At 37.9% G+C, this 24,285-nt stretch overlaps 1 protein-coding gene across 1 annotated transcript in view; it reads left to right on the forward strand.

The window, feature by feature from the left end:
- COL24A1 (collagen type XXIV alpha 1 chain) overlaps nucleotides 1–24,285 on the forward strand; it is a 158,541-nt gene that overhangs the window by 76,238 nt on the left and 58,018 nt on the right. Inside the window, exons 18-26 of the mRNA XM_061465185.1 lie at nucleotides 67–111; nucleotides 511–564; nucleotides 1,182–1,235; nucleotides 2,329–2,382; nucleotides 10,614–10,667; nucleotides 14,950–15,003; nucleotides 16,052–16,096; nucleotides 22,208–22,261; nucleotides 23,189–23,233. Coding sequence (XP_061321169.1) covers nucleotides 67–111; nucleotides 511–564; nucleotides 1,182–1,235; nucleotides 2,329–2,382; nucleotides 10,614–10,667; nucleotides 14,950–15,003; nucleotides 16,052–16,096; nucleotides 22,208–22,261; nucleotides 23,189–23,233 — 459 coding nt within the window. The remainder of the gene's footprint in view (nucleotides 1–66; nucleotides 112–510; nucleotides 565–1,181; nucleotides 1,236–2,328; nucleotides 2,383–10,613; nucleotides 10,668–14,949; nucleotides 15,004–16,051; nucleotides 16,097–22,207; nucleotides 22,262–23,188; nucleotides 23,234–24,285) is intronic.

The following is a 24,285-nucleotide window of genomic DNA, read 5'->3' on the forward strand; positions in this document are numbered from 1 at the left end:
CTGATGGCTATTCTGCTTTCTAAATTATGGACAAGCATTGGATTTTTGTTTTCTTCCTTTTAATAGGGTCTCCCAGGGAGTGTGGGACAGCCTGGAATGAAAGGTGATAAGGTGATTTAAATATTTCCATTATCCTAGAGAAGTATAATTCTTTCAGACTACTTTCATTAAATCTTGAGCAAAATAATGTATTTGACAAAGTCTTCCCTTTTCCTTTAGATTTCTCATCTAATTATTGTTTTTTGAAACTACTTCAGTCTCATGATCTGGTACTTTAGTCAAACTTACTTCTGGACAGAGCACTTACTACTGGGCATAACAATACCCAGTGCTGTGTCTATAGGGTTTCCTGGAGGGGGTGCTTCAATGGAACATCTTGCATTGTTATCCAAAGATATGCATTACTTTTAAATAGTAAACATTGAATTAGTCTTTCTCATTCTCTAGTTCTGATAACTACCACATTTTAAGCCGCATACATGTGTATGTATAAAATAATATGTTATTTAGGGTGAACATGGCCTTTCAGGAGAGCCAGGAGACCAGGGGTACCCAGGAGACAAGGTAATTTATAATTGCATTGTTTTATAAAATTGTCCAATTTCAGCACCTTTGTCAGGCTTCTGAGTCTCTTAAAATGCAACAGGTGAGTTGCATAAAAGCAGAATGCACTAGTAAAAGTTACTGGATACCACTGAATTAATATCTCTTAAGAAATGTTTTGCTAATTAAAACTTGGCTATGGAAGGCAGTGAACAAAGACAAGTAAAGGGTATGGGCAGAATTCAGGCAGCTTATCCCTGTGCTCAGAGATGCATCAAACAAGAAAAGAATTATGGTATGTTCTGAAACCTGCTAACAAACTGTTGTAAAAGATATTTTTCCCTTCTGCAGCTCACCTGGACCAGCTGTGGTTAGCAGCAGCATGTGGTCTGGCATGCTCCTTCATATCATGAAACTCGTATAAATATCTTTTTTCATCTTTGGCTAGTACATCAGAAGTCACTGAAATAGCACATCCTGTGAGAACTCTTTTGATGGGAGTTGAATGTTAGAAAGCATTTCTTATCCCACATAATTATTTCAAAGTCTGTTTCAGGTGGCAAGGTGTAGCAATCTTTTATTTCCAAAATAATGTAGCAATACATTTTCATGTGTCTTTAATAGCTTTCTATTTTCAGGGTGCTCTTGGTTTACCAGGACCCCCAGGGATCAGAGGAAAGGCAGGACCCCCAGTAAGTTTGCACATCAATTTTTGTTCTCGATATATGACTATATTTTGTTGTTATATTTGATACTTCTTTGTATCTTATACCCACACGGCATGTAATCCCTCTAGACGCTGCCACAGCTACCTGCCTCTTTTTGGTGTATAATTAGAAGCAGCCAATGTTTAATGCTGTTAAGAAATTAATCACTCCAGTCTCAATTTTCTTATGCACAGTCAAGCCACTATCTGATAAACCTACTAAGACTTCATGAATGTCATAGACACTTAAACTCAATTTAAAAAATACTTTTTGTCCCAGAGAATTTATAATACCAACACTAATCCTGCAAAAAAACTCACACAATTTTGCTTAGGTTTAGGTGGAAAAACTCAGCCCTTTTGCCTTTAAATAAGCATTTTCATTTGAAGATAAGCATGTGGATTAGCCTCTTCTTTAACAGTTGTGGATTTTAAGTGCAAACTGAATGTGCCCAACTTCTTGACCTGTGTTAAATTAAAATATGAGACCTCAGTCCTGCAAGTAATATAATGTTTAACTTTGCAGAATGCATTTACAAGAAAATCATTTACATTTAAAATTTTAAACATATTTGCCAGGTCAGGCTTTAATTTTGCTCAAGGAGCACTCAGTTATGGCAGCAGCAAACTGGAAAAGCAGATAATTTAGAGAATTATTTTGGTCAGTTTTTTGGCTTGTCAGTATTTATATATAATGGAGTCACTATAACCTGGACAGGTTCTAATTTTGCTATTCTTAATCCCAAACCTGCCATTTCTTTGGCCATGATTGGATACTTAAACCATGTAGGTGGGTATGTAAACCGATACCTGTAACAGTTGCTTTCTGGACTTAATAATATGTAATTTTATTCTGAAAACAGCTGTATATTTAAAGGCAGTTTTATATGACTGCTTGGACCATCCCAAAGCTCCCAATTTATTTGTCTAAAGCTAAGTTGTGACCTCCTCTTAAGTGGAAAAGTCGTCTCAACACTTGCTGGCTTTCTTTCTGATAGATGTTTTTAAAATTTTCATAACAATCTGTTGTTGAAAAAAATAATTATCACCAAAATTCCAACTGTTTGGATTTTTTCAAGGGGAAAATTGGAGATCCTGGATCCCAGGGGCCATTGGGTCCTCCAGGACCTGAGGTAAGAAACTGCTTGATAGAGGTAAATTAAATGTCATTTTGTTCTAAATTACAAAAGTCAGAGGTAAAAGGGTTTTCTTTACAAAAGATTGTTATCTTAGTTGAATTAGAAAATACTTTTTATTCAGTCATAACCAATGAATTCTCCTCCATAAAGTACAAAAGATTCTAGCTCATAATTTTTAATGTAAAATATTAATATACAGATTCTTTGATTACAAAGTCGTTCCTTATTTGCCTATATGATTAGGTGTTGCTGTCTTTTGAATAAAGGTGTTGTGGATTGTGGATTACACCTTGAACGAGGCTCATGTGATTTCTCGGCCACATTTCCATTCATGAATTCTACAGCATGTTTACAGATGGGATTTTCCAAGCTGGGTCATATATTTATCTCTTAGAAAATAACTGTATTTGCAAGGAATGCAAAGAATAAACACTAATTACGTAGGAAGCATTGCCAAGTACTTGAATCTAGCAATGCAGTTTCCTAAGAACTGTACAGTACTATAGAAGTCTGCACAGAAACTCAGTCTCTACATTGTTCAGTTTCGGTGCTTTTTGGCATTTATACTATGGGCTATTGGAAAAAATGCTGTGGACTATACAGGAAAGACATATGCACATGCAGACGTGCATGTATTTGCTGGAGACATGAAAGCAAAAAGTCAGATTTGTCTTTTTAATCAGCCTCTTCCAAAGGATGGTTTGGCGGGCTACCTTGATTTTGGTTTGTTGTCATTTGTTTTTCTTGGGTTTTTTTGTTATGTGTGTGTGATTTGGTTGTTGTTTTGGTTCGGGTTGTTTGCTTTGTTTGGGGATTGTGGATTTTTGGTGGGGATTTTGTTTTGATTTTATTATTATTATTATTTTACATATATCTCGAAGAGATATATTAGCGATGATGATTGTTCTGACATTATAAGATATACAATAACTCTGAGAGTATGTCTTCTCAAACCAAGGCTCTATATCTCTACTTTTAAGTAGGAGCACCTTTTTGAGTCTTTGATCTTTAAAGAACTGTCGTGGTTTAAAACCAGCCACACAACTCGTTCACTCACTCCCCCCCTTCTTGCCCTCCCCCTATTCCCAGATGGACGGAGAGGGGAATCGAAAAGAATGCAACTCCCATGGGTTGAGATAAGAACAGTTTAGTAACTAAGGTATAACACAAATCACTACTGCTGCCACCAATAATAATGATAAAGGAAATAACAAGGGAAGAGGTTACACCACCTCAGCACCAGCTGACCGATAACTCGCCCTACCCCACCAGACCAAGCACTGACCAATACCTCTTCCAACCCCGCAGTCCCCCAGTCCTTCCCGGTAACTCTCAGTTACATCCTGGGCATGACGTGCTGTGGTATGGAATACCTCTTTGGTCAGTTTAGGTCAGGTGTCCTGTCTCTGCTTCCTCCTGGCTTCCCTTCCTCCCTGGCAGCGCATGAGGCTCAAAAGGCCTTGGCCAGACCAAACATTTGAGCAGTAACTAAGAACATCAGTGCTATCAGCACCGTTCCCAGGCCAAAAGTCAAAAACACAGCACTGCACCAGCTGCCAAGAAGGAGAAAAATTGACTGCTGCTGCTGAACCCAGGACAAGAACAGATTACTGGGTTTTATTCCTTTGTTACAGCTCATCTCAATCCTAAAGAACACACTTTCCTATTGAAGATGAGCCCTCATTGAGAAAAAAACTACTGGGAAAGATGTTGTAGCAACACAAGATGGTATTTTCAGAATAAGCCAATATGTTTTTAGTCAATGAGGAGAGAGTATTTTTGTGCCTTTGAGTCAGAATGAAAAAAGCACAAAGCCTGTGCATGCTGCCCACAGCTGCCTCCTTCTGTAGCTCAGGATTTTAGATTTTGTGAGCTTGTCTGACTGTTTGAACCCACAATGCCTGTGCTCGCTGAGTATGATGAAGTGTGTAATACTTATTGTTAACGTGAATGAAATTAGACAAGGTTTTAACAGGCTTCCACATGTACTCAAAATATTTTATAGTTAAATTTTGCTCTGCGAATCGCATTTATTTGTCCCTCAAGAATGAAGGTGATAGTTTCCTTCAGATTTGCCTTCAGATGTGCTCTGAGTATCATAAATAGGTTTCGTCTGGAGCAGAGGGAGCATTAGTCATTATCTTCAATAGAACTTTTTTCATCTGTGCAGTATTTTGATCTGAGGTCTTTAGCTTATTCTTTCAGGAAGGTACTCATATGGGATTCAGCTGGTATGTTTCATGCTCATGGCAATAGGATTACAAAGGAAAAGGAGGCATTTAAATAATAGTTAAATAATCAAAAAGGCACATATTTTGTAAGTGAATCACTGACTTTGAGCTGTTCATTTTTTTAAATGCATGTTTTCTCTTCATCGCATGATGTTCTGAGGTTGTGCAAACAATGCCATGAGTGCAGTGGTAACATAGCTTTCTCTTTCAATATTGCAGGAATAACTTGTGTGCAAATGACTTGAAGAAAATATAGAAATAAAGACAATTACAGCTGAAGTAGTTGCATGTTTTGGCATACATCTGAAGAACTGTTCTTGTAGAATTGCTCATACTTTTCTGCTTGGCTTTGCAGAGATTCTTTACTGGTCCTTTCATAAATTTTATTTGCCATGCCTGTGTCTTTCTGATTATTTTTTTTCTGTCTTCAGAAATCTGTATTAATTTTGCAGAAATAGGCAATTTACCATAACTTTTTAATAATGTTGAGCAGTGCTTGTTCATATTTTCTTCAGTGATTATGATAGTGCAGTCTGTGCCTTTTAGGTCCTAGCCTGTTTGTACAGACCTTCATAGGTACTTTTCACAGACTTTGTCATTTTGGAGATTTTCTTTTTCAGGCAGAGCTGTGTGAGACTTCACTACAAAAGAAGTGGCATGCAGATAAACAAAACTTGATTTGTGTTGCTTTACCATGGCATCATTTAACTCCTAATGTTCTGAATCTGCTTAGAATAAGGCCAGCTTATATTTAAATGGCTTTTGTTTGTTTTTTAACACTTGCACTGTGTTTGGCTCTTGGGTTTTGGTGTTGATCTTAGAAGAAACGGTAGTCTTGCAAATAAATTGGAATCTCTGCCTTACTTTTTTAGTCTGGCCTAAGTCTTGATGTGGCCTGATCTGTATGGGCAGGCAGTTGTTAGCAGCATAGAAGCAATGTAAAGTGAAATAATCCTCCTGCAAGAGAGCTCAGTTAATCTTGCACAAGGATTATATAACTCTTAGTTACCAGTCTCTTTTTTAAGGTTTAAAGTTAGGAAAACTTGATGCCAAGCTCCCTCTGGAAATCCTGTCTGATTCTTGGAGTGGGTCTACACTGAAGTTCTTACCAAAGCTCTTAAATTTTTTCCATTGTAGTTTTTTAGAATGCTTCAAGACTTGGTCCTTAAAATGCTTGTTGGTGGCTGGTGCTGCTGTGCTGATCCATCAGGTGAATCACCAGCCACTTGTTCACACTGTAAAGTAGATACTACTTTTATAAATACAATCATTCTAATGCCTGTTTCATGTAATATGTAGATGCAATAGAAAGCTTTATAGCATGATGCATCACATTTGGGAAACTGGTGACTTCAAGTCTCTCACAAGAAAATCAGTCACTAGTGTTTCAGCAAGCGTGGCTGAACAGATCTGCCAGATTTGTCTAATGTGCTGTTAGACAAAAGCACAAAGCAATATCGGCATCACTTCACTGACAGTAGCAGTAAATTGCAAAGCTTTCCTGTATTGTATGCTGTAATCCATGATTTTAATGTTCTCTGACAAATTACAATTGTACAGTTGTAATTTGTACTGTTAGATTCCTTCTTCCGCCCTCTCCAAAATCAGAATTGAAGTTTTGTACCAAAAAAAAAAATTGAAGTTTTGTCTTTACCCTTTACAAATGCTGGCATTAAACTTTGGCTAAATTGGCGCACACAGAATAAAGCTCATTTCAAATCTTTCTTTTTTTCCTTACTGTTTTCCACTGTACTTGGCACATTGTTGAATTGTCATGCACTTGTACAGATGGCAAAGAGCAAAGTCCTGTCACTGCGTGAATACTGACATTTCTAAAATGGTGTAGAGAAGAAAATAGATTAATTGAATTCTCTGTGTAGCATGAGCTTTCAGAAGAATGGACACTTATTTGAGAATACAAAATCACAGCTTGTTTTCTCAGTTTAGAGAGATTTACAGTTTTATGCAGGAATCTTCCTTTTATAAGTTGGTAGGAATTAGTAATAAAGCACTTAATAAGTCATCTTTGAAGTTCATTGGCTGCATCCAGTCAGTATTGCTTCTGAAAATTCGTTTTAAATTCTCATTCCAGTGAAACACGGCATGTGATTGAATGAAATAATATTTGAGCAGGGAAACTTGGCAACTGAAGGCACTATCACAGTCTGTGGAGCCGTTTTTGCTCTGTGGTACCTTTCCACCAGCGCCCATGTCCTGATCTCATTGAGGGCTGCTGAGGAGCTAAAGGGCAGGAGGGTTGGTGGCAAATAACAATGCTGGAAAATGTCATGTGGAAACAGCTTGGACTGAGTGGGATTCTGCAAATATAAGAGGATTTGTAGTGGAAATGGAGTATAATTTCCAAACATTTCTGATACTCTGCTTCCTTGTTAGCAGTCACACAGGAAAACAAACAGAAGGAAAGCAGCAACTTTTGCAAATGCATCATCTCTGAGGCACTGACAAAAAAGTCATGCCCTGACATATTAACAGTCTCATCATCTCTGCATTTTTTTTGTTAAAGATTATATAGGTAAATGAGAGCAATAAATATGTTAAATTTAGATTTAAATGCATTCAGTTCAAAAAGCAACACTTTTACAGCAAGCTCAAAGCGCATCTGTATTGAGATAGCTAGTATGTCCCTTTTTTGTGGCACTAACCTCTAGTTTTATTAGACAGAGTAAACTCTAAAGTGCTTTGCTGGCAAAAGGCCACATCTGCAGCACAAGTTGGAAAATTATTTGTAACTACCAGCTGCCAGGCTTCTGGCTGTTGGGAAGATAGGAATCTACACTTTGCATTCCCTTAATAGTAGTCATAATGTTGAGTGATGCTTGGTTCCAGATAGCGACTGCTGAAAATTACTTTGCCGCTGGAAACTATACATTGGTCTCCTGGCCTTTCACTTACGGAAGAATAATGAATTTTAATCTGGAGTAGCTTCACAGGAAGCTGAATAACTCTTGGCAAATTCAGATAGAGGTAGATATGTATATGACTTCACTACTTGGTATCTGAATGGCAAACACCATTGCTGAAGTGTTTAAGAACTTCTTTCTGGTTCATTCATTTTTCTGGAATTAAGTGACTGTGTCCTGGATTATTACCGTTTTCTCATGGATCATTCATGTGATTATTCATTTCAACACTTGGAAATAGTGTTTTAATATTGCCATAGCATCTGCATTTTCTCTGTGGTAATGCTTCAGAATAAAAGATTAAATCCTACTTAACAGCAAAGACAAAAAATATGAAGGTTTTAAAGTTCTGAATAAATTGATAATACTGCTCTCAGGCCAGTAGCCCTCTCCATCCTAACACTTTGCCTGATATGGAAAGGTTTCCAAAGGTCATGTTTGTTCTAACTGTGATAGTCCTTGTCAATGCTTGTATTTCATAGTTAATAAAATCATGGAATGGTTTTGGTTGCAAAGGATTTTAAAGCTCACCTAGTTCCAACCCCCTGCCATAGGCAGGAACATTTTCCAGTAGACCAGGTTGGTCCAAGCCCCATCCAACCTGGCCTTGAACACTGCCAGGGATGGGGGAATTATTACTGAATTACTTCTAGAAGTAATTCTGCAAATAAAGTAGACATCTTTCCTCATAATAGTATAAGAATTATAAGACATATAAATAGACATTTTTCTTGACAGATTGTGTTCTGGAATGTTTATTGCCATAAGGGAAATGTCTCTGGGTAAGCATTTAGCACATCTTCACACATTAGAAAGTTAGAGATTTACAGATGTATGGAACAACCCAACCCTTGGTACCTACCTAAGTTTGGTAAATAAATTTAAGAAAAGATGGGTTTTAGCAACTTCCAAAGAATTTTCCCAACTTTGAAGTGTATTTCAGTGGATAAGTGTGGTCAAGATTTAAAAAATCCCCTTATGAACTGTATATAAATGAAAGCTGATAAAAGCGAGTACTTTTAAGTGTCAGACTAGTTATCGGACTTGGGCGCATGCGACTAGTATGCTCTGTGCCACCTAGAGGAGTGCTGAGCTGTTGCACAGCTCTACTAGTTAGCTTAATGGCAAAAAGAAATTACCACCGCCGTGTTTTGTGAAATGCTGTTATGGTGGTTCTGCTTATTCTGAAAACTCAGGTGAGTTGTTTTTTACTCTTTTTTTGCTTTAGTACTTATTAACATTCAAGTGCTGAGTCTTGGGGGTTTGGAGGGGTTTGGGTTTGTTTGGCTTTTGTCTGCTGTTTTTTCTTTCAGTATTGTTTATTCATTTATTTTTTTATTTAATATGTAATTATTTATATATATAATATTTATTTAATATATTATATTTAGTGTATATATTTAATATATACTACATTAAATAACACCTAAAATATTTGCACACCATCAAAATCTCTGCTTGGAAGTCTCTTCATCCTGTTAAGAACAGGTTATAGAAAGCAAACAGAAGAAAGCCCTACAAGTAAAAACAGTCATAGCCTAAATACTTCTTAAATTTTATTATGATGTGGTAGTTGAGGGTGAGGTAATGTTCTTTTCTAAACTTCTTGCTTTAGTTGGATTTCTCTTTACCTTTTTGGTAAAGTTTTTTGTGATTCATGTCGGGTAATTATGAATAGTCATTATAAATTATTATTGCCTGTATTTGAAGCTCAGCTGTTCTTGAAGAAGTGTATGGTTAACTGTGATCCACAATGAGGCTTTTTTCTTTTTATTAATACCTTTTTCCTGCTTAGAGAACCTGAAAAATGACTTTTGAAGCTTTAAGGATGACATGTATTAGCCTGCACTTTTGGAAGGGTGCCAGAGAGAATTTCACGCTGGAAGTTCTTTATGAGATGTTCTTTAAATTGTTCTGAACTTGTAAGATGCTTTCACTTCCATTATTGGAAAAGTATGCATGCAAAGAATGATGCTTATAATTTTTCATTTACAAACATTTTCTGTTAAGGAAGAAGGAAGCTTGTTTTTACCAGTGTTAGATGACGGATGTGCAGAAATGTAGTAATAAATATTTTAGTCAAAGGAAGAACTTTTCAGTGGCAGTCTATTTTCAGATAAGCAAGATTTAATGACATTTAAAAGTTTATAAAAATAACAAAATCAGATACTGTCTTGGCAGGTGACTGAGCCCTGTGCTAACTAAAGAGTCATTTACCAATGCTTCCTTTAGCCTACAAATAAAAAGATTACATTTCTTCACCGAAAGTTTATGAAATTTAACTCACTACTGTATTGCATAAGGGTTAGCTGCATCATTTTTGTTTCCTTAAAATACACTTTTTCCTTAAAAAGCAATCTCGTTGTAACACTGGATTCCTCTGACATAGAAGCATCCTCACAGTGTCCCTGTTGGTGCCTACTGGCCTGATGGCTCGGGATCATAATCTTAGTTGATTCATTTTCTTTGCGTATTTGCTGTTTCAGCAGCTGGACCTATACCGTGCACTATTTAACAAAGGCTTATTCTAAATAAATGCTACAAGGTGGTGATCTTCAGTTACTGCCAGCCAGACCTGGATTAGTACCTGCTGATTTAGAGGCAAAAAGCTTTCTACCCTTTTCTTAATTGTGCACTGATCTTGTCCTTAAAGTGCAGCCAAGGATTAAAGGCTTTCAGTTGCTCTCTAAGCTTTTTTTAAAACACACTTGAGTGTATGAGTACAGGACCTGGTGCTTACTGCTCTGTGTGTAGGTTTCTTGTACATCAAGACCAATCTAATAGTTTAATTTCACAAGTTACTTAATGCATAAAAAGTCTTATGCTAAGAGAAGTGAAACCCACACTGACATCTGCTAAATTGAGTTTAATGAAAGCTCCCTAAAAATCTGTCATTCATCCAAGTCCTTTCAAGGAAACTTAATAGATTTTGACATTTTGGGGGTGGTAGAACAAATTTATTTCTCTTTTTTTTTTTTGTGATTCAGGTTTGTGAAATGAATTAACAGGATCAAAACAAGTATATTGGAAATGTTCTTACTCTAGAAATCATTTGTATGTATGATTACTTTAGGGTTTTCCAGGAGATATTGGTGTACCTGGATTAAATGGCCCTGAAGGTCCTAAGGTAAGGTTATTTGAAAACTTATTTATATTAACAATAAACAGTATGAATTTCTGAGGAAAAGCTCTGAGAGACGGACACTGGCTTTTTGAGAAGCTAATCTTACTGTCAAAATACAAATACTTTGGCTCAGGTGTTTATATGAGGAAGTTAATCTGATGTTTAATGCTGTTACAGGGGTAAAATTATCCTTTGTTAGGTGGAAGCATGTAATGGCCAGTTAAGTGTAAGGTCATTTGGTGAAAATGCTATGCAGTTGGAAAGTAGCACCTATGTTTAAGTAAAATGCATGCCAAATGCAGATCTCTGTAGTCTCACTTGAGTCATACAAATTTTTTTAAAACAGAGTTTGAAAGAAATAGTAACTAAAAATATGGAAAAACAGGTAAAATTCACCTACCACATTAAATAACAATAATAATGGATAAAACTATCTACCAAAAAATGACTGTGCCAGATTATTTTAGCCTCTTCTCTTTAATAGACTAAAATTTAGACCAATCTTGGTCAATGATTCACATATCTAGAGTTTTCAATGAAGCTTTGGATAAAAGCACATGATGGTATTTTTTGTTTAGAATGGGAAAAGTAGAGACTAGCACAAAAGTGCAGGTGGGTCAGAAGTTAACCCAGAGGGAGATGGTTTAAAGATGTCTAAAGATGGGCTAATTGTTGAAAGACAAGCACCAATTAAATTCTTCACTCAGCAGCCTTGGGGCTGTTCTTGTAGGCACAAGTATGATGGAATGAAATTTGTATATGAAACAGAGTTGAACATCTTCAGATGATCTTAAAAACTGCACTTTGTATTAATTCACCCCACTTGTTACTTCAGACTGATACATGTAGGGATAAAAGTAATAAATGCTAGTGTAAACTTAGCACTTTGTACCTGGCAAGAAGGGCACTGCCAATTCTCTCTGAAATAAGAGCACAATAAGGCAGTTACAAATTAAGTGAAATTCTAGAACATGTGAGGCAAGGTGCCACTGCACGAAGCATGAGAAGACTTTATCTAAGTAGTACACACAGTACTGGGCATTTGTGTTCCAGAAGAACTCAATCAGGTGGGACTAGTTGGAGAAAAGGATACTTGAATGACTGTATTCTGAGAGGCTGTTTATTTATCCTACCAAATGAAGGGACTTTTTGAGCTTTGTAGGCCAGAGGACAGAAATTGGTGAAGCAAAAGAACTGTGCAAGACCAACAATATCATTAGTTCAAAGTCAAAACATGCAAGTTGTCCATAAATAGAGATGGAAATTAGAAGTGTTCCCATCAACAGAGTTATGAAATTCAGTGGCAGCCTACTCAAGAAAGCATAGGACAGGGAGCAGTAAATAGTTTAAAGATAGTCTTATTTGTTCCTTGAAGATTGTAACAATGCCTCCATGCCAAAGTTAGTAATTCTTGAGAACATTTCAAATAATCCAGTTGCCAAAGCCATTCTGCATCTCATATCCTTCAACTGTGTTAAGAGCCTTGTCCCAGAATAGCACATACATGCATTTACTAGGAAGGCTGAGAAATTATTATCTGATGTGGCAAACTGGTGAGAAGTTAAAATACATTTCCAGAGAGAGGTATGGTCTTTTTTTCAGTTCTGATTTATTGTTTTGCTAACTTGTTTGTGTGTATGTATGTATAATATTAGTAGCCTTATGTGAATGAATTTTATCTAACCATTGCAGTGGCAGTTGCTCCTGCATTTCCAAATTACCAGGGCACTTAAAGAAACTTTTGATGCAAGACTGTGTCTAGGGTCTAGAGGAAACAGGAGAAGAGAAATACAACAGTTCTTGAACTACAGATGATACTTAATCCTCCAAGCTGATAGATAATGATGTAGTTGAGATCTAATCCCTGCTGCCGTTTCTTCACTGAGATAATATTGCACATGATATCCCAAGTGTTAAATTAGATGATTTTGATGGAATTGGATTGATGTTTAATACATAAATTACTGATCTATTGCCTTTTTGCAGATTACAGCAAAAATACTAAAAGGTAGCCTACAAAGTTTAAGACTCTGTACTGTCAAAAAGCTTAAACATCCTGCTCTGATCAAGGAGAAATGATGGCTTACATTTGAGGGGGAAAATTAGCAAACTGGAAAAATTCTTACGCTGCTCCTCGTACCAAGGGAGAAGTGCTGCAGAACACTGGAAATGTTTGGGCTTTTGGGATTCCCAGCTGTCTTATGTTGACTGCAGTTATAAAAGATTTCCTCCAGCTTTTATTTTTGGAACACTCTTCTCACTGTGCTGCTCTTTCCCTCATGATTTGTTTATGCTATCTCAGAAGCAATACCATTTTAAAAGCCAAGAAGGCTGGGTAAGCTTTATTTTTTAGCAGCTGGTGTGGGAGAATTTCAGCCTCTTGGTGGAAAGTTCAAGCTCTGTGAGTGTGATCAGCCATCTCTAAATACCAGTAAGAAGTTCTGGATTTTCAATTTTCCCTAAATTAGTGCAGTAATCAGCAAATCTGACCACTCTGAAATAATGTTCAAAGGATTCATTGCGTAATTTGGTCTACAGCACATTACTGGGCTTGGAAACTGTTTTAGAAGGTGTTTGATCTTGATCCACTGCTTATTAAAAAAATAAGGCACACTCACATTTAAAAGTAGAATAAAAATGTTTTTAAGAAGTTCTGAAATAATTTAGTTTGGTTCCTATGTTATTCTTGCAAGTACTCATGCTCTGTAACAGAAAAGTGAGAGGAAAAGAGTCAAAACATGCTGACTACAACTAAGTTTTCCAGTAGCGTGTTTTGTACCATGGAAGTAGTTGAGAACTTCCTTTCTCTGCTCATTTTTGTTTGGATAACATATTTAATAGAAGTGGCTATTAGGAGTTTCACCAGTTCTGGAAGGGATGGTCAACTGGGAAGTTATATTTGTGAATTACAGGATACCCCCATTTGCTGACTCCCCAAGCTTTTTCCAGACCTTTTGGTGCACTTCTAATGATTACCTTCCTTTTCTGTTTGTTGCCTGAAACCTCAAAGGGAAGATGGAAATTTCATTTGCTCTTAATATTATTTTTACAGTCTTGGACATTTTTCCAGTTAAGTGCAGTGGAATGTTTTGTGCAGTAGCAGTATTGCTATCATTCCCACTGTGCAGTTACATTATACTGAAAGCTGCATCTCCTCATATGCTTTGCTATTAGACTGAAACATCAGTGCTGTCAATGAAAAATTTTTATGACTGACTACACAAGCACATTACTTACATAGTGCTACTAAAAGCTCTCCTCTCCCTTTTGTAGTGGTGTGTTAAGCAGCAGTCCACCCTGGTCCTTCACAGATTGATGTCTCTGGTGAAACTCAATACCTTGAAGTTGCCTGTTCCACGTTCTGCTCCATTTTATTTGGCATGCTAAGTAAACTGTTACTGGACCAATGCCTGCACCTCTGTCTAGACTTCAGCTTCATTAGTAAACAATTGATAAGGCTTACACTTGGGACTTTCCCACCTTTGCTTTATTCAGAGGCTAATCATATCTCTCCCAAAGGGCAGTTTCTTTGTTCTTGTTGCTTTATCTGATATTGTTAAGCCTAGCTCTCACAGAACATTTATAATAGGTTTATACAGGTGGTGTTTTTTTCCTACACCAAGTCAAGTGCTTTTCCTAATTACTTACCATTGCAATTGGGATGACCGAGATTTTTGACACACTGCTAGCTGCAAAGTCATTTTAACAAAGTTTTGAAATGTTACTGTGAGCAGTCATGAAAACTCAGATTTGACAGAGAAAAAGGTGCTTTATCTGTGGGAATCAGATTATAATTCTTACAGAAAAGTAGAGGCTTAAAATCACAAGTAGTTTTGGACAAGCTAGTAGTCTAAATTCACCTTGTAGTTCATTTCCATTGCATTGTTGTCATCACATGTTATGCTAAAGACTACCTAAATGAAAGGTCTGTTAAGAGTTATATTGGTTCTGCTTTAATCTTAATATGATGGTGTGCTTTATGTCTTCAGAAAAAATGAATTGTTCTGTTGTAAGCTTCAGTATTTTCTTACCTCCTTTTCAAAACAACAAAAGAAAAAAGCTTCGGAATAGTCTATGCACTAGAAGTTGGTAGTTTTCCAACTGTAGTTTTCCAGTAGATACTGAAATTTTGCTGCATCTTCTCCTGGCTTCCTCAGAGAAATCCTAAGAGCAATGGTAAGAAGTGAGTTCTGCTTCCTGAGTTTTACATTTCTGTCCGGATTTGTAAGAAGAAGGAAACTAGTTAGTTGATACACGTTCTCACTGTGTTTGTTTGGATGTTTAGGGGCTTCTGGGTGACCAAGGGCCTCCAGGGCCACAAGGCCCCAAAGGACTTGAGGTAAGATGGAAAATTACCTGATAGAGAGATTATGTTTAAAAGAAGGTTGTGAGGGGTAAAGGGTTAGACAACAGTGGTTAGGTGTTGGTGGTGTTGTCATGCAAAATTTGAAGTTTCTTCTGCATTTTGGCAGGTGTTGCAAAGAGATTTTAGCAGCCTTACAGGGCTTCCATTCTGTCATTTATTTTCGTAATGTTAGTGGAATCTCGGATAATGTGTGTCCAGAGTCAGATGTGGTTATTTTAGTTAATCTGGGGAGATGGGGGAGGTGGTGGTGGTGTATGGAGATAGGAACTATATATCATTTTGATTACAGTATCATAGATAAGTAAACAGAACTCTGTTGCTGAAGGTGGATCCTCCTCTTACAGACTTATTGAGCATTCTCAATCCATCATCATAAATTTAAAAACTCATGTCTCTTAGTCTAAACGTAATTAACATTAGAAATAATCACTGATTCTGGGGCTAGACTTGTAAGCAGCTTAATTATGGGCTTTCATGACAGATACTGAGTAAAAGCTAACAGTGGCAAAGCGATCTGTTTAGTTAGAAGCCAGGAAGCTGCAGATTCAAATTCTTAATTCCTCTGTTTCTTATTGTTTGCAGTTGAAAAGGTTGCTTACCACTTCCTCCAAAACTTGGAGAAAATCTTCCATATTGAGAGGATTAGTGACCCATCATACGATCACAGCCTAACACCCTGGCATGGCATTGATACAAATCCGTGCTTTAATATAACTGTGTAATGACTGAACCCTGAACAGTTAACACTGCAGTTCCCCATCATGCATAACTGCTATCTGTGCACTGTGCAGTGTAGGCACAGTGTCTTATTTCTTCTCTTACACACCTGACATGGCTTTCTGGCTCATGAATTTGTCTGAAGTCAGATTAGTCTCTCTTAGAGTGTTTCTATCAGATTTGGACTCATGCAAACACATATGAAGCAGACAAATAGCACAATAAATGCAAAAAGTTACCTGCAGATTTTCTTTTTCAAAGCTAGACTTGGCATCAAGATTATTCAAGTCCAGATTTCTTTTAGGGAGAAGTAGGACCAGCTGGACCTATTGGAGGAGTTGGCCCAAGAGTAAGTATAATTAATCTTGTTAGGAAATAATATTTTTCAGTGGAATTACTGCTTTTGAAGGTAAATTTACTGTGAGAAGTGACTGTGTTAAAATGGCATCTCCTGAATAAATATGTGTCTTTGCTCAGCATATGCTCAAAGCTGGAGGAGGAGAAATGGCTTCCCATACAAAGGATTTGAAAGGATATTACAGCCATGGTTTAAAAAATTGTTTTTAAAGAGTCAATAACAAACTGCTTATGGTGCTCCTCTGAGACAGATGAAACTACCGTGTACTTCGTAGGGGCCGACCCAGCAGATATATCAGAACATTTAAATTGGTGAAAAAAGCAACTTGAGGCTTAGTTCACAAGGGGAACTATAAAGGACTGATGCTTTCAGAAAAGCATCATATTTTCAGGCTGATCTGGTAGACAGTTGCTGTAAACAGTGAAGCTGAAATGCCATAATGCTGTTTGTGCTGACAAGTTTTGGAAGTTTAAAACTAACAGCTGATTTTGTTAGTTATGAAAGCATAATTGTGTCTAAGCGTGTTTTAGTGTATTTGAAGTTTATTTTTAACAAAAATCAAAGTTAAAAATGAATACTAGCTTGCACAAGGGACTATAGGAGTGTCACTAAGCTTATTGAAAGCAATATGATCTTCTGCCTTTGCTTGATTTGCTTATGTATGGTGATCACTGGCTTGGTCTTCGGTTTGAATGAATTCCCATTTCTTGCAGGAACTTGCGAAAGTCTTTCCCGTTGTTTCCCAGTTCTGGAGTGGATATATTCCTATGTCATTTTCCCTGTTCAGTAGCTAGCCAAAGCCGGGAATTTGCTTTCTGTTAGAAATAATATTAAAATGTTCATTTGCCACATGGATTAATTTTTTTAAAAACAAAACAGACTACTTTTTTTCAGCTAAGGAAAACATGCAAAAAAATTGAGCAGAATTTCAAAATACTTTGTGACTCAATTCAATATTCAGTTTAATCTTCCTGAGCATCTGCCAAGAGCCTCATGGAAATTCTTATTTTGGCTGCATCCTATTTTGAGTCTCCTGCTTGGGCAGGGCTTCATGGTTGAACAGCATCTCCCATGTTGTGTTGTGGTAACTGGAAAAGAAGATGCTGCAGCGGGTGACTCATGCCCAGGGAGACACCTACCTTCACATTCCCTGTGTCACCAGGCATGCACAGGCCACCATCAGCTGGTGTCAAAGTGACCCGAGAGGAAAAATCTCTGTGTAACCTAGCAAACTGAAATATCTGCAATCTATTTTGGGACAGTTCGACCTAAATTATTTTGGATTTGATATGTCTCAGTGGGAAATGTGCATATTGTTAGCATGTCTTATGGCTCCTTGGTTTCTCTTACAAACAAGCTATTAAGAGTGTGTGCATCCAAGGTGGGTCCCAGGGTTGCTGTCTCCACGCATTCTGATAGCTTGCTGAAATGAGAGGTAAGGGAAAGTGGGAATTTTGCTTGATGGGGAGCCTTGCCTGTTTTCCCCCCTTGTCTAAGAGCTCTCCTGGATTCTGTAGCTTCTATAGTTGGCTCCAGCTGTTTCACAGCTCCAGGCCAACACTGCTGCTCTGATCTGTGCTACCATCTCTGCTTGTCCTTGCTTCTTCACTCCCACTTGTAAACATAGACTGTGTGATTACATTGGAAAGAGAGAGTCCAAGTCATGAAGTTGTTGAATCCAGTACAGTTTAGCAGGACCAAGCCAGTAAGCTGCTGATCACATCTGTTTGTTTTAAATTATGATTGCTTGATTGCAGTTTCACATACATTTGATTTACACAGGCTTTCCATTTTCCATGAAAGGAGTTCAGAAAAGTAAATGTTATATCTGAAAGTAAATGCTATCAAAACTTTGTGGTCGCTGTACTAATTAAATAACCCTGGGAGCAGGGGACGTCTCTGAGAGGAACCTGAACAAGTAAGTGGTCTCTGGCCATGCATAGTCCCAAGGCACTGTCAGTTGTCAAGCTATGCCTTGAGGTGACTGATGTCTCTAACTTGTTTTGTGTAGCCTCCAGGGGTGGGGTTCTTCATTCTCCTTGGCGATCTGCTTCCCTGCTTTGCCCAGTTTATTGACACTTTTCCTAATGTCTAGCCAACTGTGACTTTCTTGCTACAACCTTGCTTCCTGTCCTACAGGACTTACTTGTAGGCATTATTAGTAGGTTAGTCCTCTCTTCAGCCGCTGTTATCCTGACCTCCTTTGGGTTTGTCTAAAGAGATAACACATCTTTGTAGGTGATGCATTGTAAACCTGCGACTATTCTCATGAAACAGTTCTAGTTTTCTCTTGGACAGTAATGGAGCAGGTTTCTGGTCCTTCTGGAATTCCTCATCTCTTTTACTGTGTAGTTTTCAGGTCAAAGCACTCAGCCCCCAGTTCAGGTTTAGGTATGCACCAAGCAGGCAGCCATAAATTTTTCCACCTCATTTTCCCCCATCCCTCCCCATCACTGCCTTTGTTTCTAACATTTGCTTTAAAAAACATGCATGAGACCAGAAACCCCTGGGACCCACCTGACCAATGCTGACAGCAAAATAGGTCATTCTCTACTGGAACAAAAGGTGAGTATGAACCTGCAGTCTGATCCTCAGGTCCTAGCTTGGAGAAGAACTACCATGTGTCTAAAATAACAGGAGCCAAAACTGACGATGATTCCCCACTTGGGATGTATCTAGGGTTCCACAGAGCTCAGCCTGTTTGAATTTAGGGGGAGGATTTTGAGCTGAATCTGGTTACACAATTTGATTTTTCATTCATCCCTTTCCCAACTTTCTCATCCATTTATTCAAAAGTCACATTCATATATTACCTTATATTAAGCTTTCTAAATTAAAAAAAAAAGCTGGTTTACTTTTTTTTTTCAGTATCTGCTTACTTCTCCTGTCAAAATACAGTAGATGCCACATTAAAGAGTGACTGTGTTTATTCAGTTTCCTCCCAGTTAACTCACTTTCTCAAAGACTGTCCAGCTATTAACACTCTACCCATCAGTGTAGCTCACCTCAGTCAGTGCAATCATTGGTGCACTTTATTATTTATCTTTTTTAAATCTATATTGCAGGATCAGAAAATGCATTTAAAAGGTGTGGGATTGTGTTAAACTAGAACATAAAGAGGAATTGTCGTGGATTGATTATTTTGAGAGATGTATAAAACAAAAGCTGGTACCTGTTTAGGCATAAGGTGAACAGTTCTTCCTGAAGGTGGAAGAAAGTTCGGTCAAAGCTGCCCTGCTTCCCCAGTGCAGTGTTTCCTGAAGGTGGTATATGTCTTCCTATGGGCTGAAGACATACAAGGAGCTTGTGGAGGGCTGTGAATAGAGTGATAGTGAGAAATATTTATATTAAAATATACGCACCTGTATCGGTGCATTGTGAGGTGAAAGGAAGCACAGGAGGTTGCTGTTTCCTGAAGAGGAAGGGCAGAACTTTCAGCTAATATTTTAGGAAGCAGACATTTCCTTTGGGATTACCCTGCCCTGGAAGAGTCATTTTCTCAGGAGTTTGCAAGCAGAAAAGCAGCCATCCCTAGTTTAACCTTCTGTCAGTGGCTTTTCCTCCATGTGTAATTTATAGTGGTATTGCAGTTCTGTTTAAAGCCAAATCTAGTTGTTTCCAGTAGCTTTACTAGTTAAAGCCATTTGTTCCATTTTCTGATGAACTTGTATCTGTTGTGTGCCCTTTGCAGCTAGTACATAACTTGGGTCCTACAGCCAAGAAACCTTTACAAGTTGTAACTCCAGTTCAGGACTGAAATTATCAAGATGGTTAACAGTGGTCACTAAATTAATTTCAGTTACTTTAGTTTCAAACAGTTTTACATTACAGTCTTACTCTCTAGAAAGACCTTGAGGTTCCTTGCAGCGAAGTAGTTAAACAGCATGTAGTGAACTGCAGAAGCCGTCACTTGGTAGTTTTTGTTTGTTGAGGTTTTTTTTTGTCACTCACTTTGCTAAGCCTTGTGGAAAGACATGACTTGCTTTATATGGGTCTCTCAGAGCTTCTTTTCAAAGTCTTTTCTGCCTGCATTCCTGACTGTGCTATGCTTTAATCCACTGGCAAAAGCAAATATGTGTTTCTAAAGCAGTGATATTTGTTGGAACTTGTAGGGCAAAATGAAATCACTCAGGCAGGCAGAGAGAGAACAAGAGAGATAAAAAGGGAATCATATGAGAAGTCATGGAACCTGTTAAGACAATATAATTTTAAGCCATACAGAGAATTTATCAGATGCTCCGAAACTAACGTAGACATTGTGCTCTGAAAGGCAGGCACAGAGCAGCCAGAACAAAGGAGCCAAATGGACAAATCCAATTTTCTTTGAAGAAACCTGTTTATCTGTTGATTTAGTTGCTCTTGTCTCGGGACAGCTGATGTGGAAAGGAAAGCTCTCATTACAGAGTCCTGCAATTGCAATTATTCAGTCTGCTGGAACGACAGCTGATAATTTCCTTTTAGCAGAAATCCGCATCTTTTTGATATGGAAACATTAAAATGTTGAATTAATTTTCTTTGTCCAGTTGTTAGGCTTCAGCAATCTCATTAGCAACTTGCTCAAGAGCCAGATCCGCTCCACTGAACCGTTACTTTTGAATTAGGGTCTTTGCCTCAGAGCAGATGGGGAAAGTTTCTCTAAGCAGGGCTATGCTGTTTAGATAACCAAAGGGTCAGGCCAAGGTTTATGTTGTAGAGGAAATAAAGTATATCTGAAAGGAAAATTACCTCCCAAAATTGAGACATAATTAAATTATAAGCACCTAATTGAAAATTCAGGAGAAGCATTCTGGTTTCTATGCCTTTGTGGATATGTGTGAGTGACAGCAGATGGAGGGATGTATATTATAAAATGCTTCAAAGATCTCAGCACTTCATGGCCTCCTGCTCTGATTGGTGTTGCTGTATTTCATCCAGGTAACAATATGTTATTATCAGAGTATCATAGCCACAAGATAGCAGCAGCAAAATGGTAGTTGAGAGAGATGATGCTTAAACTAATCAATTTGATAAAGAGGAGAGAGATTTAAGCTGATTTTGTCTGTTTGAGGAAGGACAGTTATGACAACAATCCCTAACGTCTAGACATCAAATTCTATTAGTGTGAGTCCTTATTCTGCTGGAATTAGTCAGGAGAGTATGTGACCTTGCCTTTTCTTTGTCTCCTCAATAGGTTTTTTGAAGTTAAGTTGATATATGATTGATTCTTGGATTGTGACTATTTTTTCTTCAGTGTCAGATGCTGTAAGAGTTAAGACACAGAATCACAGAATAGTCTGGGTTGGAAGGGACCTTCAGAGGTCATCTGGTCCAACCCCCTGCAATGAGGAGGGACATAGAATCATAGAATAGTTAGGGTTGGAAAGGACCTTAAGGCCATCCAGTTCCAACCCCCCTGCCATGGGCAGGGACACCTCACACTAAAACATCTCACCCAAGGCTTCATCCAACCTGGTCTTGAACACTGCCAGGGATGGAGCATTCACAACCCCCCTGGGCAACCCATTCCAGTGCCTCACCACCCTAACAGGAAAGAATTTCCTCCTTATATCCAATCTAAACTTCCCCTGTTTAAGTTTTAACCCGTTACCCCTTGTCCTGTCACTACAGTCCCTAATGAAGAGTCCCTCCCCAGCATCCCTATAGGCCCCCTTCAGACACTGGAAGGCTGCTATGAGGTCTCCACGCAGCCTTCTCTTCTCCAGGCTGAACAGCCCCAACTTCCTCAGCCTGTCTTCATATGGGAGGTGCTCCAGTCCCCTGATCATCCTCGTGGCCTCCTCTGGACTTATTCCAACAGTTCCATGTCCTTTTTATGTTGAGGACACCAGAACTGCACGCGATACTCCAGGTGAGGTCTCACAAGAGCAGAGTAGAGGGGCAGAATCACCTCCTTCGACACATTCTGATTACTGTGCAAGTACTTGCTGTAATAATCAAGAGTGTGTTTTCAGGTGCAGATTTGTAAAAATACTTGCTTCAAGCATTGGTATTAAATATGGCTAAACTGTAAATTTAGGAGTGCATGTATTTTGATAAATATAGAAATTGGGATGAAATTATCTTTTAAGTATTTACACTATTTTATTCTAATCATTATTTTAGGGAAAGCCAGGACAGAAAGGTTATGTAGGTGATCCTGGACCAGAAGGCTTGAAGGTAAGTGATGTTTTTATGTCGGAAATAAAATGTGTTTGAAGTATAAACTGTGTAAAATTATACACTGCTGCGTACAATGGCATGGCAGTGAAAGGATGTGAGTACACATGCTTCTGTGTAACATATCATACTGGTAATTAACTAATTGAATACTTAGTGCCAGTTCCAGGGTTTTGGGAGGAGGGAAGGTTTGTTAAAATTCAAAATGTCAATTTTCCTACTATTTCTTAGTAAAGTTAAAGTTACCAATTGTGTGCACAGATGACATTTCATAGAATCATAGAATAGTTAGGGTTGGAAAGGATCTCAAGATCATCTCGTTCCAACCCCCCTGCCACGGGCAGAGACACGTCACACTAAATCATGTCAGCCAAGTCTCTGTCCAACCTGGCCTTGAAGACCACCAGGGATGGAGCATTCACAGCTTCCCTGGGCAACCCATTCTGGGTGGTTGCCTCACCACCCTCACAGTAAAGAACTTCCTCCTTATATCAAATCTAAACTTCCCCTGTTTAAGTTTTAAGCTATTGCCCCTTGTCCATCTACTTTTTACTTTTTTTTACGTTTAAAAAACATTTGCTTTTGAAGTAGCTGTAAAATAATGAATGAAATTTTCTGAAAGGAAGAGTAAAATAAAAACAAAATCATTTATTTGCAGTGTTTGCTGACTTAAGGTATTAAGTGAGCCCTTAATACATAGTTTTCATTTTTGTGGGCAAGTCCTAAATCTTTTTACAAAATCAAAATTAACCACTGATAAAATTAAATTTTTGCAGGTTGCTTTAATTTTGGGTTTTAAAATTTTAACTGGCAGATATAATCTAGAAAATAAAAGAGGCTCTTAGGAAAATAGAGGACTTCAGTATACACATATGAAAGAAATTACATTTTTGATGATCTACATCATCTGTTTTCTACATTTAACAGGGAGAACAAGGAGATCAAGGAAAACTTGGGAAAACTGGTGAAGCAGTAAGCTTGAATTCCCTTTCTGGTTTTATTTTTAATTCTTTGTTTATTTGAGAGTGAATGAGTTTATTTGTTGCAGTGACCTTCTGATGAAGTTTGCTTTCCTTTGAAGCTGTAGGATGTTGGCTATACCTTTTGTGGTCTTTCAGAATTGTACTATTTAAAGAAAATCCCCATGATTTTCCAGAGTCAATTCTGCCTTTTTCCTAATAGGTTGCATGAACATTATAGGTAGCTGTAGGGATCTTCCAAAGCACGTTCAGGTAAGTGAGTGAGTGATCCTTTTCCAGTTAAATTGTTCGAGAGGCTGCATTTAGCCTGAGATGTATTTTGCAGACTTGTTCTGTCTCCTGTTCATAAAATCACACCACTGAAGGTGACCTCCATCTTCTACTGCCTAGGCAGGATCAGTTCCTTTTGTATCACTCCTGACAAATATTTGGATAATCAGTTACTAAAAAGCTCCAAGAACAAAGGCTCCATGACCTATAGGCAGCCCAGGGCTTCTCCATCCTTATTTTTAAAACGTTCTTCTAATTGTATAATCAGACTTCCTTCTGCAAAAAGCATTTTACAAATGATGTTTGTTATTCTGTGTCTCCAATTGGGACTGTCCCAATTCAGTTAGCCTTTCATGTTTTCTAGGTAAGTCACATTCTTGCTCTCCTGTAGACTGTTTCTAATTCACCTAAACATCTGTGACCCCAGCTTACTGCCCAAACTGCTCTGACTGCTGAGAGAAAGGGAAAACGGATGCACATGCACATTTTTGTAACAGCGTGTTGTTATTCAGTTTTTTATCCACAGTCTCCAGTCCTTTTTTAAAGTTGTCTTTCCCACTTCTTCCGCTGTAGGCACTTTTGTAGTTGATAATTATCACTTAAACATACTGTTTTGCAGTTGTCTCTGCTTAATTTCATTTCCTGCCCTTTTGGTTTTTTACCTTGTGTCTGGGAATTATGAGCAGGTGTGTGCTTATTGACCCATGCTTGAGTTACCCAGATGTTGCATAGAAGATGATGAAATTGGTCTTGTTTCTTAAGTTAATGTATGCC

This window comes from Pezoporus flaviventris, unplaced genomic scaffold (genome assembly GCF_033815535.1).
Source record: "Pezoporus flaviventris isolate CSIRO_AGI_PZ_B2104156 unplaced genomic scaffold, CSIRO_AGI_Pfla_v1 ptg000040l, whole genome shotgun sequence".
Classification (NCBI taxonomy): Eukaryota; Metazoa; Chordata; class Aves; order Psittaciformes; family Psittacidae; genus Pezoporus; species Pezoporus flaviventris.